This window comes from Squalius cephalus (assembly GCF_949319135.1).
Source record: "Squalius cephalus genome assembly, chromosome: 20".
Classification (NCBI taxonomy): domain Eukaryota; kingdom Metazoa; phylum Chordata; class Actinopteri; order Cypriniformes; family Leuciscidae; genus Squalius; species Squalius cephalus.
Window position 1 is genome coordinate 19,434,740 of NC_137141.1, and position 22,378 is coordinate 19,457,117.

Genomic DNA, 22,378 nt, shown 5'->3' on the forward strand with positions numbered 1-22,378 from the left:
ATATCATTTTGTGTCTTATAGCAGTACTGAAAGCAACAATGGACGTTTTTGTATGTATTTATGTATGTATTTTTGATAATCAATATGTATTTTTGATAATCAGTATGTATTTTTGATGATGTTAAAATTGTGTAATATTCATGAATTGGATTATGTATTATCCATTTCATGCGAGTGCCAGAGAGAGCCAGACCATGCGCTCTTCTGACTGGCCGATATTTTTGATTGACTTTATGACTTTTTGATTGGCATCTCTGGTGTGGCCAGACAAACTATGTGTCGCTGGAATCGTATCACATCTCGTCTGGTTAGGACATGGTGTAATCACTATGGCAAAGAAGAAAATGTTAATTCGTGGAAGTAACAATGCTTGAAAACTGAGAATATATGTCCCCTAAATGTCACTTTGTTCTGTTTCAGACCTTGGTGGATTTCTTTAGTGAGAAGAAGTGTCCCATCACTGAGAGGCTAAAGATGTTCTACACTTGCCGGGCGCCTCCTCTCTGGGATCTACAGGTGAACTGAATTCCTGTTTGTTTAAATGAGGCTTCTGGTTTCTCAAAATGATTGTTTTAGAATCACTCATAATGTTTTACATTAACATTTATTCATTTAGCAGACGCTTTTATCCAAAGCGACTTACAAATGAGAACAATAGAAGTTGTTAAACTAACAATAGGACAACAATATGCAAGTGCTATGACCGTTCCCAGTTTAATCTAACGCATTACATGTTCTTTATTATTATTTGAATAGAATAGAATAGAATAGAATAGAATAGAATAGAATAGAATAGAATAGAATAGAATAGAATAGAATAGAATAGAATAGAATAGAATAGAAAGTATTAAAGTGTGGACTTTCCATAAACTTTTCTCTTTTTTTTTTCAGTGACACTAATTTATGATTATTAATTAACCCGAAGCAGTTGACATTTTTAGATGATTAAAGATGGTTTGTTTTTAAGATGGTTTATTTATTTTTTAAACTTTTATCTTTCACAAAATGTTTTTTTTTATACATTTACTCTCCAAAGTTGGTCAAAAAAGCAAACAGACAATAAATACAGACCAAGAAAGAAGTTCTTGTGATGTACATGCACAACATTTATAATCAATCTCTTAAAGTACTCATTCTCTCCAGTGCTGGAATAGGAAGATATCCTTCCTTAGGTCTGGAGAGCTTAGTGCTAATGAACGAACAAACAAAACTGTGTAGTTGATCATGACCTGTGAATACATGAAAGAGAATTTTGGGTTGGGTTTAACTGGGACCCATTTGAACCTTGATTGAGTTTATTTTCCCCACATTTTCTCATCTTAATTATGTCTGAATTTATTCCCATGTAGGGAATAATTCACATATTATAAAGCCAGATTACCTGAGTTAATTTGAAATGGAAATGATTGACTCATTTGTTGGTGCCCAAATTGATTTGCTTGCATATTTTCTCTCATTACTAGACTCACAAGTGCATTGAGCTAATCACCTCAAATGAGCATGGGCAGCCGTTATTTATTTATCTACTTCTCAAAAACCCATTTCGGTAAACACAACAGCTGGGTTATACAGCCAGTGTCGTGTCAATAAGAGCTTTGGCAGATAGAATATGAAATTAATTTCTCGTACAATGTGAGGGCATACAGGGATACGGGACGATGAGTTCATTTTGACAGGTAATAGAGCAACCTGGAACTATCCCTTCCTGTCTGATTGGGCAATAATGGAACTAATGAAAACAAACAAATGTTTCCTGAAGTGAGAGATTGTTAAACAAGTGAATAAATCATGGGAAAAAAAATTATGTTTGGTGGATTGAAGGGTTTTGAAAGAAAAGGAATGAAATGACTGAATGGAGAAAGAGAGTGAGTGGGTGGAGGGAGGGATGGATAGATTAAAAGAAGGGAGGGCTGATGTGATCAGTCCTGTGGATGACATTGCTCGCGCTCTGTGTAATAACAGTGAACAGCAATAAAGCTGGAATTGAAGTCACTTCTATTGCTGGCAGGGGAATAGAACGCAGCAAAACTGCAAGCTAGAGAGAGACGAGAGCAGCATGCAGCCAGAGAAAAGTGTGTGTGTGTGTCAGGGTTAAGAGATGGCAGAGCGTTGTTTTTGTTTGTTTTTTGAAAAGAACAGATTTCTGAAATTGTCGGATTTGCTTTCAGACTGGATCATGTTGGCATGTAAATGAATCAGGACAGCGTTCAGTGTGGCAGATGAAGTGAATGAAAAAATGAAAACAGCAAAGTTGCACAAATGGGGCTCTGACAATACTGTACCACTACAGATTAAACTAGCAATTAACAAATTAAAATAAGTAACATTAGGCAAATAAATAAGAAACAAACTTGAGAAAAATAAGACTATAAGTGTTGATACAGAGCACAGCTCTTTCTGTGTGTCTGTGTGTGTGTTTGTGTTTGTCTACGTGTGTGTTTGTGTTTCTCTTCCTCCAGATTAGTTAGTATCATCACGTTTTGTCTCCTGGCTGATAGATCACATGATCACTGGCAGCCTCACCGGTGTATATATCTAGATTTATAGTTACCCATAGTGCCTGTGGGACGTGATATGCCACTGGAGGTGGGGGGTGGGGGGGATTGTCACAGGACAGAAAGGTGAAGGAGAAATTGAGCAGGAATTAAACATTTCCTGCAGTGAAACTGCTTGCAGCTACGTGTCTGATGTCTCGCTGATATCAGATGTCGAGGGTGAAGTCAGTTCAGTGCATGTTTGCTGTCCACAAATATAGAAGTTTTATACATCATAATCATCAGTACTGTGTATGATCTCCAGTGGGGTCGGTGCACATCTCAGTATGTTTATTAACAGAAATACATGGACGTGCAGTGGACACTACGACTCTTGATCCATCTGTTCTCAAATGACCAGGGCTGCGTTCCCCAAAAGCATTGCAAGCCTAAGTTGATCATAGAGACCTTTGGTGGCAGTGGTTCTACGATCAATCTGCTTTTGGGAAATGCAGCCCTGAATGACAAAAGGAGTTGAAAGAGTGTAAACACATTTGACCTGTAGCATTCCTCAGAGACAGACGAGGGTCATTAATAGTACAGATGTGTATATAGCTGCCTGTGAAGCGTGACATCGTGGAGATAGATGGATGGTTGTCTGCGGAATGCATCCTTTTAGAAAGAGGGTGAGGGGAAAAAAAGACAGAATATGAGAGAAAAGATGGTGAGAGAGCGTACTGTATCCATTTAATTTATTTTAGATTTTATTTTATTATATTTAGCATATTTAGCATATAAAAATTATACATATGTGTGTGTGTGTGTGAGAGAGAGAGAGAGAGACAAAGAGAGAGTATAAATAAATTATGTACGTGGATGTAGGTCGAGATTTGAACCTTAGTCCCCATTCAGTCTATATAAAATGTAAAAATGTTTAAAAAACAAACAATTGTGAAGTGCTGCTTTGGTCATTTCAAATAGCTCACAAAGTAAACTAGGACTGCCTTGAAAAAAAAGCCCCTGGTTATATCTGTTGTTTAACTTTAGTGCAAAGATAAACCAGAGTGAAATGAAAAGCACTGAATTTTCAATACTCTTATTTGTGTATTTTAGATTTTTGGGCTGTGTCCACATGCTAAATATATATATTTGTGTGCCTCCCACATGCTGTGTGTATTTACAGGCAGGTGGGCTGTATGTTGACTGATCTTGGCTTACTGTTTGTGTGTATTTAGAGGCAGTTGGCAAGTCTGTTGACTGATTTGGGCCTGACGAGTTCTGCGCTGCTGATCTATGAACAACTGGAACTCTGGGAGGATGCAGTTGTCTGCCTGGAGAGGATGGGACAGCACGGCAAGGTACGCTACTCGCATGCAACCAATCAGTTCAAATGAATAGTCCTGCCCCAAACTTATGCCATTGGTTGAGCCAATGTTGCCGTGTCAGACCGATCGTAACGATCGTTCGAATGAACAGATCAGTGTTTTGATTGTCCCATTTGACAGTGTTTACTCTTCAGGGAAATCTAGTCTACAAGTGAATTACTTACATTTGTCTCTACATATTAAAATGAGATAAGAGAAAGTGACTTCTGTTAAAGGTCTTGAAGAGCAATTGATTGCAAATTTTTCCCTCACATCCATCTCTTCTTTTTTCCTCTCTGTTTCCCCATCTATATGAGCTCCATGCTCTAACAACACGTCTGTGTGTGTGTGTGTGTGTGTCTGTCAGTGCAGTTTTCTGGGAGCTATTTCAGAGTTTTATTAAGTTACTGTCCACTTTGTGTACAAATCAGATTATAGGGTACCTCTGAGGTCAATAAAACCACCCAATCACCCCCAATCTGAGTTGTAATAATATAAAAATGTACTCCACTCTACTCCACCTACTAAGGTACTGACTCACTCTACTTTTCCCTGCACTCATGTTAAAGTTTAAAGTCATAAACTGCAGGTATGCATATAAAAGAATGTATAGGATAGAATACCGAGACAGGCGTAAGGGAGTGACACTTCATATGAGAGGAAAGAAATTGGTGAAAAATGAGAGAGAAAGTGAGATAAGAAAAAGGTGTCTACACAAAACAGCAAGGATATTTTTTTCTCTGTTAGTTTTTCTGATGGATTAACCCATGAGATACTGTGTTCGTTTAATGAGTGAACATCTTCAGAGCATGAGGGACTTTGGGATATGTACTGATGTTTATTTGATTTGAGTTAATTTTATTGTCCCATTAGAGCTTGCATGTGTAGTTGCAAATTACTGTTGGAATTTACCGTTTGGTGTCCTATTACATTTTACATTACACTACATGCATTGCAAGAGCCAAAAATCCAATTATTTAGAATTATTTTGCATTATTTTCAATTATGTTGTAGTTTTCTCAACAAAAAACAGAACGTCCTTTTAGTTTAGATTGTTACAAAATAGTATACAAAAATCAGACATTACATGGATTCAATTCGCAATAAATTCCGCCCCTTCCTCTTTAGGCAATTATTGTCCAGTCTAAACTGCATTGAATACCTGAAGCTCTAGATGTTTTCCCCATTTCAGCACAAAGGGATGATAATTTAGCAGTTTTAGGATTTATTTCATTGTAGTAAACTTTTGAATTAACTGATTTTAATTAATAAAATCATCATTTTTTTCAGTTTTCTGTCAATTGTTTTTAGATATACATCCAAAATACTGCAAAAAATGTAGATCATTAAGATCTCATATGAAATTAATAGAAAATAAATGAGGTTATGCAATATTTAGTTTGACTTCCTGAAGTTGATGAAAGTTTTCTGAAGGTTAAGCTCCTACTTTCATGACTTTGTTTTTGATATCTTCTCCTCCTTCTCGTCCTCCTCCTCCTCCGTCTCCTATTTATAGAAATCACCTAGAAACATGTGGCATTCTAAGTTAAGAAAACCGTTGTCATTATAAATAAAGGGTTTTTAAGGGGGGTTTCTTGTAGTTGGCCCCAGACTATTACCAGAATTTACCATGGTAAACATGGTATCGGCACCAGAATGTTTCAGTTTCCCTTCTGAAAGTGAAACTGGCCACCTGGCTTGGATTAGCATCCATTTGTGTTGTTGGCAGTCATGAGATCCAGCCGCCTGCAGCCTCACCGTGCCTGACTGGGCTACACAAACTTTGTTGTTTGTGGCCAATGGGAAATGTGCAGTTAATAATGGCCCCAAGGAGCATTCAAGTGCTGTCAAAACCATGGGGCTCTCTTTCTCTTCTGTATTTCTCTCTCTTACCTCGTCTTATCAGTGTTGTTCTTGTAAAACGGAAATATGAGACTTTTTGTACCCAAGTAAATAGCTTATTCATCCTCTGTCTGGGCCTTCAGGTTTTACTTTTTTTTATGTAACTATTGTGTCGAGTAGGAAGAGATATTGTTCCCACTTCTCAAATTATTTGTTCCCACGAAAATAAATAAGCACCCAAATAGAAGTGCTGGCCAAGCAATGTGAATTTTATTGCCGCCCACCCCCTCTCTCCCACTACGGCTTCAGTTCTGAGCGTTTGCAAAAAGCCCTTTATCCTTCCATCCCCATGAGCACTAGCAGGGGTGGAAGGGCAGGAGCCGATGAGAGATGCACTGTGTAATATAGCGCAACGTCCAGCGTATTTCAGAGTGAAGCCACATTCACAGTGACTGTATAAGGGCATGTGTTAACGGCAGCAGAATTTCACCAACTAGGTCTGGAGAATTTACGTTTAGAGAAGTTGGTCAGTCCTATCACGTCAAGTTCTCATGTTTATATGGCCTTGTGGCCATAGCCTAGTGGTTCTCACACTCTCAATATATGAATGTACTTGTTTCTTATGTTGGAGACAAAGGTTTAAGACTGCCTCAATCTGTTCTCCAAAATAGAAGTCTGTCATCTTTCTTGTTTGAAATTTTATTAGGGATCTTTTTTGGCCTTTGTCTACTGAATTATGATTATTGTTAATGCTTATTGCTAGAAAATGACAAACACTTGTCAACTATAAACTGCATATATTGTTTTTTTATGTTTAGTTTGGTTGATTTTGGATACTAGCAATGTCTTCGTGATTATTATTATTTTTTTTCTTTAGGAACTGTTTTAGTAATGTGCTTAATAATATAAAAAGAATACAGCAACATACTTGTCATCAATTGAATCCTTACACACTATATGGCCAAAAGTATGTGGACACCCAAACGCCACACCCAATTACAAAACCATTGGCGTTAATTGGGACTGAGTCCTTTGTAACTGCTTACACTCTTGTTAAGATTTTGCACAAAATTTTGATTATTTATTAGACCCAATTATCGGTAACACTTTACAATAAGGTCCCATTGCTTAAGTTATACTACTAGGCAGTTGAATGCTTGAATCTGATTGGTTGAAGAATGTTCTAAGGTGTGCAATTATTTTCAGGGAAACGCACGGCTAAAATAGTTTATTTCAAAGGTCCTTACAGACTATAACAGCAAAAGGACCAAAACCCACAACGACACTGACTATAGCACTAAATATAGTAAACAATAGAATAAAAATGGCAAATAAATAATTTAACTTGTATAATAATAACTTACAAACTACTTGAATTTCTCACTAGCTAGATAATAACGGCCCTTCTCTCTCTCTCTCTCTCTGCATTATTAACTCCATTAGTCTGCTCTCAGTGGCTGAAGCCTCCGTTACTAGCTCTAAAATTACATTTTGGAAATTAGCAAGGAAGGCTTGGGATTAGTCCTGCACACACGAGCGTTTTAAGAACAAAAACCTGACAAATGTCTTGATACATCATCTTAACAATGTTTTGAGGTGTGGTAACCATAGTATAAGCGGAATAATTGGCTCCGTGCCTTTGAATTGTTGAAAAATAATGCACACCCGCTTTGTGTCGTGGCCGCATAACTAATTTAGTTAACTAATGTTAACAAATGGTCTAGCTTCATGCAGGACAGTCCAGTTCTTCCACATCAGATTGAGTAAATAATTTCTTGCATGTCTTGCTGGAATAGAAAAGACCCTCCCTAAATCGATGGCACAAAGTTTCAGCACACAATTCTTAAAATGTCTTTATATTGGATGGCATTTTAACTGGAATTAAGGGGCCTTGTCAAACCCAATAATTAGAAAAAGTTATCCACATACTTTTGGCCATGTACGTTTTCCAATTTGAGGATTAAATTAGTCAAAGTTGCTTTAATCTGTTGGAACTTTCTCTCTCAGGCGGAGGAGATTTTGAGACGTGAGCTGGAGAAAAAGGAGACGCCGTCGCTTTACTGCCTGTTAGGTGATGTGCTGAAGGATCCGCAGTATTACGACCGTGCATGGGAGCTTTCCAAACACCGCAGCGCACGTGCCCAACGGTCCAGAGCTCTGCATCACCTGCGCCACAAAGAATTCCAGCAGTGCGTGGAATGTTTTGAACGTTCACTGCGAATCAACACAATGCAGGTATGATGTACACTTGTGTGTAACTTTATAGTACTTAACCATGCATCCTTCTTTCCTGTAAACTTGAAGACGTTAACCACCCATACCCCTTTTCAACTAAAATGATGCAGGTGTTCAGCAGGGGAATCTGCAAACTTTTGTCAGAATTGTCCAGCATTTCTATAGACAGTTATGCTGTCATTCGGTTCTCAAGTCAGTGTTCCAACATAACAAATAAACCATTACAAGTCAAGTTTTTAAAACAAATGTACATTCAAAGTAATTTGAGTGTCTATTTACAGTCATTTGATGCAACCATCAAAAGTTATAATGAATAAAATTCTTAGCAATAAATAATAATTATAATAATAATAGTAATTGTAAATAATAAATGAAGAGTCTTAAGAATTGTGAAAATATTTCACATTCATATGCATTCATTTAGTATTTTTGTGGCACTTTCAACATAATGGTCATCACTTATTCAAATAACTAATACAATTCATAAAATCATTTGCAGATATGGAAATTGAATGCCATTTTGGACAAACAGGCACAATAAAGTGGCTGGAGCCACTTGTGCAGCGCAACATACTTTATATAGAAACAAGATTGTAGTTGTAATGGGAGCAATCTATTTTTTTTTTTTATCATGTGGACATTGTGGTCACACAGCTTTAGGGATCATTTATAAAGAACATGTTGTGTTTAAAAATGTGAGATGCGGGGCAGTGGATTGAAAAGAGCAAGGTCTAGAGAGCTTATTTAGAATTCTGTGCCATGCGTAAGACTCTGCAGAACATGAGCACAGCAGTCAAACACATCCATCCAGCATGTTAACATAGAAAAACAATGGAAAAGCAGTGCAGTGGAATGCAAAAACGTGTTCTGTGTGAACGTGACCACATGTTGACCACACATGCACAAGATCACAAGGATGGATGTATAGAGAAGATTGGCAGAGTGCTGACGGAGAACATGAGAAACACTGGGGTAGATGAAAAGCTAGACGGCAGCATGTGGATGAGTGCTATCAGGTTCATCCACCACAGAGGCAAAAAAGTGCACAGCTCCCTCTTTTTTTTTTTCCCCTTACTCATTCTTCATTCCTCCCTTCATCCATAATGCAGAAGCACAGGCAGCAATAAGACAGAGTAATCTTCCTGAGGGACTCATTGATGACCCCAGCGTGATCTTTAACACTGGCTCGCAGCGCTGCCTCAGGGCCTCTCGGAGCTAATACTGCCTTCAGGCCTTGAGATGGAAGTTAGGACAGAGGAGTGCCTCAGAGATGCAAAGATTCCAGAAGAAACTGAAGATTTAAAACACAAGAAAGAGACCTATTCCTAGAGGTTCATGGGCTCAAAGAACATCATTAATTTTTAGGACAGGGTAACGCTTTTAAAAGACGAGCGAAGCACTTGGAGTCTCATCAAGTTTCTCTCCATCTTTTATCTCTACAGTTGGGTGTGTGGTTCTCCCTGGGCTGTGCGTATTTTGCACTGGAAGGCTACGAAGGGGCCGCCAAAGCTTTTCAGAGATGCGTCGGACTGGAACCAGATGTAAGTCACACGGTCCTTGAAAGGAGATCAGTGTCATATGACCATAATGAAAAGGGCTTGTGCTTAGTTATTCAGTACTTGTGCTGTCGAATCTGATTTATGTGTTTTGTAATCAATAGATTGTGTCTACGAATGCCTCCCTGTTTTTGTGCTTTCAGGCTTCTACCCACTTTTATGCATCTATAAAGCTCCATAAAACCAAGAACCCTATTACCCTTAGCACAGGAGCCTCTTATGCTCCTAATGGTGTACTTAAAATTCAAATGTAGTCAAAAGGCAGGCTTAATACTCCATCTAGGAAACGAGTAAACAAGCTGTTAGGAAATATTCTCTAGATGTCTACTTATGTATTTATATGTTTTATTTTGATAAATGATTTTCACCCGTGGACCTGACTCTGATCATTACTCTCCTACATTTAGAATTCAGAAGCATGGAACAACCTCTCCACGGCCTACATCAAACTGAGAATGAAGTGAGTATGAGTGTCAGCACTGAAAAGAAGGGCTACATCAAAAAAAGCTGTGTTTTTCTAGTGTTTTATTCCAGTTTTATTTCAAATATTTTATTTATTGCATGTTTGCAATAAATATGCTAAGCAGCCAGTTAAGCTTTCTGTCGATATTTGGATGAGCTTTGATTCCAAAGGCATAATATTATAATATATGTTAGTATTTTGTCAGAATACATGGCATCTTTTGAATACTTCAAATTCATCAGAGTGGAAGAATTTTCAGAGTATTTTGAAGTTATTTTAATGCAACCATTATTGTTTTTTTGCTGGCCATTTAAAATAAAGAGATAATGATTTTTTTTTTTTTTTTTTTTTTTTTTTGGTACAGTAAGGATGCATTATATTAATCAATAGTGACAGTAAAGACATTTTAATATGAAACATTTCGATCACACTTTAGGGTCCAATTCTCATTATTAACTAACTATTAACTATGACTTGTGCCTCAATAAACTCCTAATTACTGCTTATTAATAGTAAGGTAAGTTTAAGTTTTACGTAATGTCATGCAGAATAAGGCATTAATATATGCTTTATAAGTACTAATAAACATCTAATGTCCTAGTAATATGCATGTTAATAGTGAGAATTGGACCCTAAAATAGTTACCAATATTTATTTTTTTATTTTTTATTTTTATTATACTTTTTAAACTTTATATTCATCAAAGAATCTTGAAAGAAAAGTTTTCACAAAAAATATTAAGCACAAAAAAAAAAAAAATGTTTCCTGAGCAGCAAATCAGCATAATAGAATGATTTCTGAAGGATCATGTGACACTGAAGTAACACTGAATGGCTGCTTAAAATTCAGTTTATCCATCACAGGAATAAATTACATTTTAAAATAAATGAAAAGTTTTAATTGATCAGTTATTAGCTAAATAATAGCTCCCACTGCTCCCACACACTTATCTCTCACAGAAATCACCACCATGTACAAACTGTAGATAAGCCCCTATTCAGGTTCTGGTTGATCTGATTTATGCTGCGTTTCTGTGTTTCCTTCATCCTGCATCCGCTGGGGACCCTCAGAGGCCTCCTTGCTTTTCAATTACTGCAGGAATGACTTTGGCAGCTGTAATTGCAAAGATAAATCTCCTCCGGGCTCTTGCTGTGTCTACCCCAGGAGCCAGCGCTTCACCACGACCACCAACCCGCCAATATTAAGCAGATTTGGGAAGCTAAATGCCAGTTAGGATATTTGTTGCATGACATGATTGGAGGTTTTTGCTGATTTCCTGCAAGGAACGAAGGTGTTTCCTGGAACACCACTGTAACGGCGTGCACCTGAGGGATTCTGGGAATGATTTCTCTCCTCGTCCAATTAGCCCTGTGCACTCATCCCTGAGATTAGTCTTTGGAATCTTCTATTAAAACCTGATTAACGCTCCTAGGGACCATCTAGAACAGTGAAGTGTGTGTGGGAGAGATTGTGCACACACCTGCATGTGTTCAAAGGAAACCTGGCTTTAGATGTTATAATGAAACCCGTGTCTACCCTTGTGTCATAAGCTTTTGTTGACAGCGCTTGCAAAAACATGAGCTCTCTTTCAAAACCTAGTGATCTGTGTTGCTGTCCACAGCCTATACAGGCAGTGTGTTAACTGAAACCTCATAATGTAAGTGATTGATTTGGAATGCTCTGTTACACACACAACTCTTCTCATAAAGCGCAACTGGAGACTCACAGCTGATTTCAGTGGAGTTTGATTTTAGCATGTTGCAAAGCTAATGATCCAGTACTCTAAGCATAGAAATAAACCGTGTATGTGAATGTACAGTATCTGTCTGTCTGTCTATCTATCGTTCTATCCATCTGTCTGTCGTTCTATCGTCTCTCTTTCTTTCTGTCTGTCTGATACTTTCTTTCTGCCTGTCTCTTTTTGTGTCCGTCACTCTTTCTGTCTGTCGCTCTTTCTTGTCTGTCTGTCTGTCTCTCTTTCTGTCTGTCTGTCTCTCTTACTGTCTGTCTTTCGCTCTTTCTGTCTGTCTGACGCTCTTTGTCTGTCTGTTGCTCTTTTTGTCTGTCTGTCGCTCTTTCTTTTGCTCATTTCTTTCTTCCTTTTTGGCTTTTGCACATTTCACTATCTTTTTCACTCTTTCCTTTACTCTTTTTAGATCTATCCCTCTTTCTTTCACTCATTTAATTTTTTAGTACTTTTTCGCTATTTTGCTTGCTTTGTCACTTTCGCTCTTTATTTTTGCACTCTCCCTATCTTTTGATATTTTGCCTTTTTTTTTTTTTGCTTATCATTTCTTGTGCTCTTTCTTTTGCTCTTTTTCTTCTGCTCTTTCTTTCTCTTTCTAGTTTTTTCACACTCTTTTGTTCAATTGCATAAACTATCGTTTCAATATCTTTGACAATACTTTGGATTTTGTGTTGTTATTGTAAAGGTTTTAAAATGTTAGATCAGCTCGACCACACATCCTGAATGATTTTTTTCATGCTCACCCCAAAGCATTCCGAGTTTGCCATATCAGTGTAGGGTATGTGTTGAATAGATTCCAGCGTTTGACGTTACAGAGTTAGTCATATTGCTGACTACCTGTAACTTTTGGAGCAGCCTTTGTACCTAAAATGCTCTCTATGCAGGCAGCTCTCTAGGTTTTTGGAAGAGAACAATTATACTTCACATGGGTAGTTTGCCAAAAAACCCTTTTTAGAGAGGAAAACACAAAACTTGGTTCTGCCATACACAGTTTAATCCATCCATGAGCAACTTCTGCTAATAGTAGTTCTGCTAAACACACTGATGTTTTTGTTTTGTGTGTGTGTGTGTTCCAGGGAGAAGGCGTTCCGCACCCTTCAGGAAGCGCTCAAGTGTAATTATGAGCGATGGCAGATCTGGGAGAATTTCATTGCCGTGTGTATAGACCTGGGCGAGTTCAGTGAGGCTATCAGAGCCTACCATCGGCTCATGGACCTCAAGGACAAATACAAGGACGTGGAGGTGAGTCAACGTCACGCTTTTTCTCAGGTTAACTCAAAACTCTAGGGCTGCCCCAACCAAATATTTTAAAACATAAATGAAGCTCTTAAGCCCACGCATAAAGCTTGCCACAGCGACACCAGCAAAAGTAATGATTATGAATGTTTTGTGGGAAAACGGCAAGGAGAATGCCTGAACATTTAAAAAATTTATGCAAAGAGAAAGTTGATGCTGACTAGTCATCTCCACAGTCAAATGGAAGCTTGTATAGAGAGAAATGCACGTTAAGTTAAATGTCATGCAGTAAATGCTATACTAATATAGCTTCCACACTTGGATATGCGCCTAATAATAGCGTACATTTATCTAGGTTAACTTTAGAGAGAGTAGCCATGTAAAGGATTTCAAAACATGCTTCAAATGATAAGCCATTTCTGAGTTCGATTAAACATTTGAATTTCCTGGCCAACATAATTACCACATGGCCCATCCTTGTTAATGACCTGTCCGTTATGGACTGCGTGACTTCACTTCCTGTGGTGTTTTTTATTTTTTATTTTTTTTATGTGACCAATTCAAATTTGGTCAACCATACCTCTTTTCATCGACTAACATTTGGTTGACTGTTAGGGAGCAACCCTACAAAACTATTTCTTTTTGCATACATCTAACAACAACATAAACGTGAACTTTTTTTTTGGCTTGTGTAACCAGTGTAAAGCAGATGAAGTCTGCTGTCATCATGTTTTCGACCACAGTAACAGCTGCCCGAATGCATGCGTAGAAGAAACGGTCATGTGAGAGGCCGTGTGTGTGTAAGTGAGAGTGACTGAGAGTTTTGATGAGTGAATGTTTGTGTGAGAGAAGAGAGAGATGATTTCAGCCTAATCTGCCAATATAGCACACACAAAGTAATTCTTATCCCAGATGGGCTCCTGTCTGCACACATTCATCCAAACAGCTCTGTTTTAAACACGCACCCCTGTATGTCCCTCTGCATCCGTGGCCCCATCACACCTCTCCTCCGTCAGCTGTGAATCTAATAGCGCCGCTGTCATAACACGCATGTCTTAAAGCTCTACGCCATTAGACACGTTTGCACTACGGCTGGTTGATGTACCAGCTGCTACATCCTATTAAATGCGTCGTTTGTTTTATCATTTTGTAGTCAAATTGCCCCGTAGTTGTTTATCTCATTCACTTTACGGCGGCTCTGGGGTCACCATGTGGCAGTAAATTATCTTTTATTTTCACAGAAATTATGGCCTCACCTTAAAAAAGAAGCTGTTTCATGCATCTCTAATTTTTAAACCCCCACCCTTCTACTTTGTGAACGATGCAAAATAATAACTCTAGCAGTGTATGAGCGACTAGCAAACAAAAAATATAGGGCCAGTAAGATTTTTTTGTTTTGTTTTTGAAAATCTCTGCTGCACACCAAGGCTGCATTTCTTTTATCAAAAAAACAGAAAGAAAAACAGTAATATTGTTAAATATTATTACAATTCAGAATAGTTTTATTTTTTTAATATATTTTAAAATATCATTTATTCCTGTTATGGCAAAGCTGAATTTGCATTGTCACATGCAAAGAAATCATTCTAATATGCTGATTTGCTGCTTAAGAAACATCTGTTTTCACTCTAAAAACATGTTTTTATTATCAATTTGCAGTGTGACTTGATTTCTCGTCATTGGAACCAATTCTAACAATTGTCTTTATACCCTAAACTGTGACTATATCTTGCAGTATGTATTTATTTCTTATTTTAAAACAATGAACCAATATCACACACTTTCCCAGGTGATTGATTACCTTAAGAATTGCAAAAAAAAAAAAAAATCCTGAAATGTTATGTTTAAATATACAAACGAAGCAATTAGATATGTATCAAATATCTAATTATGTTAATTAAAAGCATAATTAAATGTGCACTAATCTGACTAGATTAACCCAGGTTAAAATTGTTTAATTTTGTTGACATATTAGTTTTAAAAGTTTTTAGAGAGGGGATTTTGGATTTCTCTTTTTATCACTCCAGAAATCTGAAAATACTATCAAGAGCCAGAGAAAAATAAATTTTCACAATTTTTTTTAGGAATAAAATGTTGTATACAATCAGATACATTATATGAACAAACCACTTGGTAAAACATCTTTAGAATATGGATAGAAATAATGGTATGTAAAAAATTGAGAAACCTTCCTTTAAAGATACAGAGGGGAGAACAAGTATTTGATACACTGCCGATTTTGCAGGTTTTCCTACCTACAAAGCATGTAGAGGTCTGTAATTTGTATCATAGGTACACTTCAACTGTGAGAGACGGAATCTAAAACAAAAATTCAGAAAATCACCAATGATTTTTAAATATGTCATGCAATAAAATGCAAATTAATTTAGTATTTGATCACCTACCAACCAGTAAGAATTCCGGCTTTCTCAGACCTGTTAGTTTTTCTTTAAGAAGCTCTCCTGTTCTCCACTCATTACCTGTATTAACTGCACCTGTTTGAACTTGTTACCTGTATAAAAGACACCTGTCCACACACTCAATCAAACAGACTCCAACCTCTCCACAATGGCCAAGACCAGAGAGCTGCGTAAGGACATCAGGGATAAAATTGTAGACCTGCACAAGGCTGGGATGGGCTACAGGAAAATAGGCAAGCAGCTTGGTGAGAAGGCAACAACTGTTGGCACAATTATTAGAAAATGGAAGTTTGTTCAAGTTCAAGATGACGGTCAATCTCCCTCGGTCTGGGGCACCATGCAAGATCTCACCTCGTGGGGCATCAATGATCATGAGGAAGGTGAGGGATCAGCCCAGAACTACACGGCAGGACCTGGTCAATGACCTGAAGGGAGCTGGGACCACAGTCTCAAAGAAAACCATTAGTAACACACTACGCCGTCATGGATTAAAATCCTGCAGCGCACGCAAGGTCCCCCTGCTCAAGCCAGCGCATGTCCAGGCCCGTCTGAAGTTTGCCAATGACCATCTGGATGATCCAGAGGAGGAATGGGAGAAGGTCACGTGGTCTGATGAGACAAAAATAGAGCTTTTTGGTCTAAACTCCACTCACCGTGTTTGGAGGAAGAAGGATGAGTACAACCCCAAGAACACGATCCCAACCGTGAAGCATGGAGGTGGAAACATCATTCTTTGGGGATGCTTTTCTGCAAAGGGGACAGGACGACTGCACCGTATTGAGGGGAGGATGGATGGGGCCATGTATCGCGAGATCTTGGCCAACAACCTCCTTCCCTCAGTAAGAGCATTGAAGATGGGTCGAGGCTGGGTCTTCCAGCATGACAACAACCCGAAACACACAGCCAGGGCAACTAAGGAGTGGCTCCGTAAGAAGCATCTCAAGGTCCTGGAGTGGCCTAGCCAGTCTCCAGACCTGAACCCAATAGAAAATATTTGGAGGGAGCTGAAAGTCCGTATTGCCCAGCGACAGCCCCGAAACCTGAAGGATCTGGAGAAGGTCTGTATGGAGGAGTGGGCCAAAATCCCTGCTGCAGTGTGTGCAAACCTGGTCAAGAACTACAGGAAACGTATGATCTCTGTAATTGCAAACAAAGGTTTATGTACCAAATAATAAGTTCTGCTTTTCTGATGTATCAAATACTTATGTCATGCAATAAAATGCAAATTAATTACTTAAAAATCATACAATGTGATTTTCTGGATTTTTGTTTTAGATTCCATCACTCACAGTTGAAGAGTACCAAATTACAGACTTTTACATGCTTTGTAAGTGGGAAAACCTGCAAAGTCGGCAGTGTATCAAATACTTGTTCTCCCCACTGTATGTATTGTAATTGAAATCTACATACGTAAATAGATAGTATAATAAAAGCAACACTTAATGTAAAACTGTATTTTGGATGTTTTCTTTCCACTAGTTTAATAAAACACTTTATGAAAAGCAAAACAGCCCAAACTCTAAAAATTGGCCGATACATGAAAACAGTGTTTTTGCCTGTACCAACACTTCCAACATCTAAACATTTATTTGCTATTTTGAGAATCAGCTTTTTATGGATGTCTGTTTCCACATCAGAGTAAATAAATATATAAAATGAGTACTTGTGAAATAAAGTTTAAGGTTAGGTCTACGGTCAAAGGGGCGTAGACATAATCCCGTTTCAGGATGCCAGCTGCTTTTACACACACAACTGTGTGTTGAAACGTTTTGATTTCTTTCTAAATACGGTTTAAATTGGTAGACTCCAGGCATATACGTTTCCTCTCCTTATGTTGTCGCATCTAATTTCGTTTTCCGTTTTTCCTTCCATTTTCAATTCTTCTGATTATTCGTTTACGTCTGGTGAGCAGCTAGTAGCTCATCAATTAAAAGTTGTGATGTGAAAGCACAGAAGTTGAAAAGGTCACCGCTAGCAGTCGCCTCCAGCCCCTGTGAGAGTTTCAAATGATAATTGGGATCTCAGCGCTTGGCTGGACTCAAAATCATCACTCACTTCTCTCTACTGTTCATTTTACTCCCTTCATCATCTTTCTCTTCATACAGAAATCCTTCAGATGCGTGTTATTGGGAAATTAGATGAGAACATCTGTTAATAAGGGGAAATGCTGTGCGTGTGTGCGAACATTTCAGTCTACAGTCATAAGACTCGTCCCTCTGTCATTGATCCCACCCATTAATTCACATTCCACAGAGACGGAGAAAAGAGCGACCCATCCTCCCTCATCCTGAGCTAAAAAAAGGATTCAGATGGATCAAGTATCCTCTCTCTCTCTCTCTCTCTCTCTCTCTCTCTCTCTCTCTCTCTCTCTCTCTCTCTCTCTCTCTCTCTCTCTCTCTCTCTCTCTCTCTCTCTCTCTCTCTCTCTCTCTCTCTCTCTCTCTCTCTCTCTCTTCTCTCCTCTCTCTCTCTCTCTCTCTCTCTCTCTATACCATTCTTCATTCCTTCATTCCTCCCTGGAGAATATTGCCTCTCTCCGTAATTTCATGCTGTAAGGGGATCGTGCAGAAATTACACCTAGACACCCATTCAATTTCCCCTTTAACATATCTCTTCCCCATCTATAGTCTTATCCAGTAAGCCCATTTAAGCTAGTCATTTCACATATTCCATGATACCAGCGGACAGTCACAGATACCATACTGATTCTCATTTATTTTGTTACATTTTTATTTGTTTGTATAGATTAATTTTAAGATGGCTTGAATAGTGGTTGCAAAATGAAACTCTGGAACTGTTGGAACTGTCTCTTATGCTCACCAAGGTTGCATTTATTTGATGATAATACAGTAAAAACAACAAAATTGTAAAATATTATTAAAATTTAAAATAGGAGTATATTTTAAAATGTAATTTATTCCTGTGATGTCAAAACTGATTTTTTTAGCAGCCATTACTCCAGTCTTCAGTGTCATATGATCCTTCAGAAATCATTCTAATATTCGTTTTTGGTGCTTAAGAAACATTAATAAAACATATTATTATTATTATTATTATTATTATTATTATGAATGTTGAAAACAATTGTGCTGCTTAGTATTTGTGTGTGTGTGTGCACGTGCACGTGTGTGTTTAATCATAGATTACTTCTCAATAGATAATTCACTTTTCATACATTTTTTTTCTATAAACAAAAAACAAAACAAAAAAATTCAATATTGCCCATAAAAGTAAATTCTTCATTATATAAGGCTGTTTTTTCCATCATGTAATGTTCAGATGATGGCCGATGAACAAATAGTTTTAGGTAGAACTATGAGAGTCTCTGGGGTGAAAAATGAGATTTCAGAGGAAATTTCTGAGGAGACTTTACAGATATTACACCACTGACTTGAGTGACAAAGATCTCCGCACATCTGCTGAGCAGCCTGAACGGGTCCAGAGGTGAATGAAAGAATCAGGAGAGTTGGTGTTGTGAAGATGAAAAAGTGATAGCTGTAAAGAGAGGTGATGAAGGATGAACTTTTTTACTTCAGGAATGTACACTATATATTTTCATGCTTTCGTGAACAGTAATGAGAACATGTGTCCACATAAAACACACTGATCTCTATGGAGGCCGTTTGCTCTGATGAAGTTGGTCTCTATCAGTCTGTTTGCAGTTAAAGTGTGAACATTAGGCCCTGTCCACACTTAAACGTTTTCTTTTTCTCTCCGTTTTGGCATTCTGTCCACACTGAGACAGCGTTTTTAGCAACAAAGCTTTTTGAAAACGCTCTCATAAGTGGATGTATTTGAAAACGCCGTTTTCGCGTTGTGTGGACTGTGAAAACAGAGGTATTTAAAAACGATGACTTGAGTTTAGTCGTGACGCATATTGAACCCATAGATATTCATGTTTATACCGGTATTGTACCTGTTATGTGCTATTCATTTTCACACAGTTGCTAAAATGTTACTTTGCATACTCTTAATGTCACAGTCCAGCAAAGACGACAGAAAATTCACTTTCTTTTGCTGTCCTGCGGCAAAACATGAGCAGTTGCGTTTTAGACCAAACATATAATGGTGAGTGAGTGAGTTGGATCAGTGAATGGTGAGATTTTTCTAAATAAAATTATCCTGCCAAAAGAATTGCATGATAACTTGATTGTCTTTTTCTGTCGGTATCATCTCAATGAACTTTTATGAGGATTTTACGCATGCGCTGTAAGGTGAATTCAGTGTTCTCCAACGTTTCAGTGTGGATGAGAAACGTTTTGAAAATGCTAGTGGGAATGGCGAGCGTTTTGAAACGAAAGCTCCATTTTCAAATCTTTCTGGATTAATGTAGACGTAGCTTTAGTCTTGGGTGAGTGTATTTACACACACATCACTGCATGTCTTTCGCATTCTCTGCGACACACACAAGCACACACACATGTGAACATGTAAAATGGATTGGGGTCAGTTTTCCATGTTTCATCTTGTAAATAATAAAGGCTACTGATGAAGTGAACTGAAGTGCCCTGGAATGCTTGGAATGTGACATGATTGACAGCTCCACCAAAAATGACTAATGATAACACACCATCATATTTGTATTACTTTTATGGTCTTAGCAATCACTTCACGATCAAGCTTACCAATCACACTAATAGCAGTCACCAGGTTTGTAAATTATATGCTTAGGCATCAAAAACTTTGCTCACCATCCTAATAAAACAAATTGGTACATAACAAAAAAAAGCATAAATAAATTTTTTAAAAAAATACAAAAGTTAAATTAAAATACTCTACCGCTCAAAAGTTGGGGCACAGTTTTATATATTTTTATTTTTATTATTATTATTATTATTATTATTATTATTATTATTATTATTATTCAGAGTTCATACTTTTATTCAGCAAGGATGTATTAAATTGATCAAAAGCAGTAAAGACCTTTATTATGTTACAGAATATTTTTTTCAAATCAATGCTCTTAAGTAAACTTTCTGAAGGATCATGTGACTGAAGACTGGAGTAATGATGCTGAAAATTCAGCTTTGATCACAGGAATAAATTACATTTGAATATATTTTAAAATAGAAATTCTAGTTATTTAAAATTGTGATATTTCACAAAACTGCTGTTTTTACTATACTAATGTTCAAATAAATGCAGCATTGGTTGCAAAAACTAACCAACTTACCAACCCTAAACTATTGAACAGTGGTGTGTGTATATAAATCATATGCCACTCTTTAGGGAAAAAAATAAATAATTTTTTGTAGTCATTTTCTATGATTTTTACTACTTAATAGAACTAGGCAAAACAGTGTATAAGCAAAGACATCCCTGTCCTTCTCACACACACAAAGTTAATGACCACAAATTCTGGTTCTGCTTTAGTAATTATAGTGCAGTTTGGAGCTTGTTAGTTATATAGCATACAGACACACAAACACATGTGGAACTTTGTGTGAAGGCTGTGATTTAATAGTACTTATATATACATGCGCACACACACACACACACAGACACACACACACACCGAGTGAGGAATGTGGAGCCCAGGATTCAGGTCAAGTATTCTGGTAGTTTAGTGAAGTTTAAGGGTGTGGTGTGCTTAGTTTAGATTTTGGAGTTTGAGGAGAAAGCCTTCTCTGTCTCTGTGGCACGCACACATTTACTCGCTCTTAACAGATTCCCTCAAGGGAATCAGACACTTCTGACTAGTCACACCTCACTGAATCCTTCATAGACCCTAGTGTTGACATCCGTCTCAGGTGATCCGAATTAGACGGCGCTAAATGCAAGTGTAAACAGAGTCCAAACACATTTGATGAAATATATTTAACCACATTGTTTGATTACATTTTGAATTTGTAAAAAAAATATATATATTTGAACTCATTTAGAAAATTATCAACATGCATTTACATTCTATCAAGTATAAACAGCAATTTCACTGCTTTTGAGATGAACACCCGAGATTGATGTTAATACCAAGTGTAAACAGTGCCATGGTTTCTCAGACACACACTAAGTTTCTGTGGAATTGTGTTTGCTATTTTTATTTACAAAAATGCTGTCTCTATTCAATTACCCACTCTGAATGTGTGAGAGGGAGATTTATAAATGCACCTCTTCAGACAGATGGGATGAACTCTTTGGCTTTTTTCTGGTTTCTCTGGCATATGTACAGACTCTGGAGAAACTGCATTTGTTTGTGTGGGAGAACAGTGAGAACAGCGTCTCTAATCTCCCAGCTCTGTTGGTGGCATGTAGAGAGAGAGAGTGTGTGTAGGTGTACCGTTATCATTATAGTTGTGGTGTAGACTCTTCTATTCTTTTATATTTAGAATGATTTTTAAAACTGTATCATTAGCGTTACAGTTATCGTCCTTGGTGTTAACGGGCCTTTAGTGTGTAAATGTTTAGAAGAGTTAAAAAACGGTGATGCTCAATCAAGGAACATCTAAGGCGGCAGAGGTCAAGTTTAGGGATTGCTGTTTTGACGTCATAGCAAAGGTTAAGTCGGGCTGGGATCAGGCACAGCACGTCAGCCCTAGATTAGTTTTCAGATTGGTTATTCACGGTTGGCTCTTGAGTTTAAACAGCAGTCAGTTTCACCCTACCGAAAGGTTTCTCCTTTGGCGTTTTGTATATTTCTCTTTAAATTTTTTTTTTTTTTTTTCATCAGGTTCTGGAAATCTTGGTGCGTGCAGTAGTGGACGACTTGACAGATCACCGTGGCGAACAGGCCTCCAATCTTAAAGCAAAACTGCAGGAACTCTTTGGTCGAGTCTCCGCCCGCTACAGCACAGACGCCCAAATATGGAAACAGTACGCTCGACTCTACGGCGATGGTCATAGCATCAATGTAGAAGACAATGAAAAGGTCCATTTACATTTTTTATTTCAAGAAGTGCCTAACTTAAGCAAAGAGCACCTGTGATTTTCTACAATATATCAAAGTTTTTCCAGAAAATATCGCTCCCAAAACGTTTTTTTTCTCTCTAAATATATTCAAAGTTTAATACAGTTTTTGTCAGTTCCTTTAGAGTTAGAGCACTCA

The 22,378-nt window shown here is 37.6% G+C and overlaps 1 protein-coding gene across 1 annotated transcript in view; it reads left to right on the forward strand.

Moving 5' to 3' along the window:
- The window catches only part of ttc27 (tetratricopeptide repeat domain 27), an 83,304-nt gene that overhangs the window by 56,602 nt on the left and 4,324 nt on the right, over nt 1-22,378 (forward strand). The window contains exons 7-13 of the mRNA XM_079852669.1: nt 421-516; nt 3,710-3,832; nt 7,688-7,915; nt 9,358-9,456; nt 9,879-9,931; nt 12,758-12,923; nt 22,004-22,201. Coding sequence (XP_079708795.1) covers nt 421-516; nt 3,710-3,832; nt 7,688-7,915; nt 9,358-9,456; nt 9,879-9,931; nt 12,758-12,923; nt 22,004-22,201 — 963 coding nt within the window. The remainder of the gene's footprint in view (nt 1-420; nt 517-3,709; nt 3,833-7,687; nt 7,916-9,357; nt 9,457-9,878; nt 9,932-12,757; nt 12,924-22,003; nt 22,202-22,378) is intronic.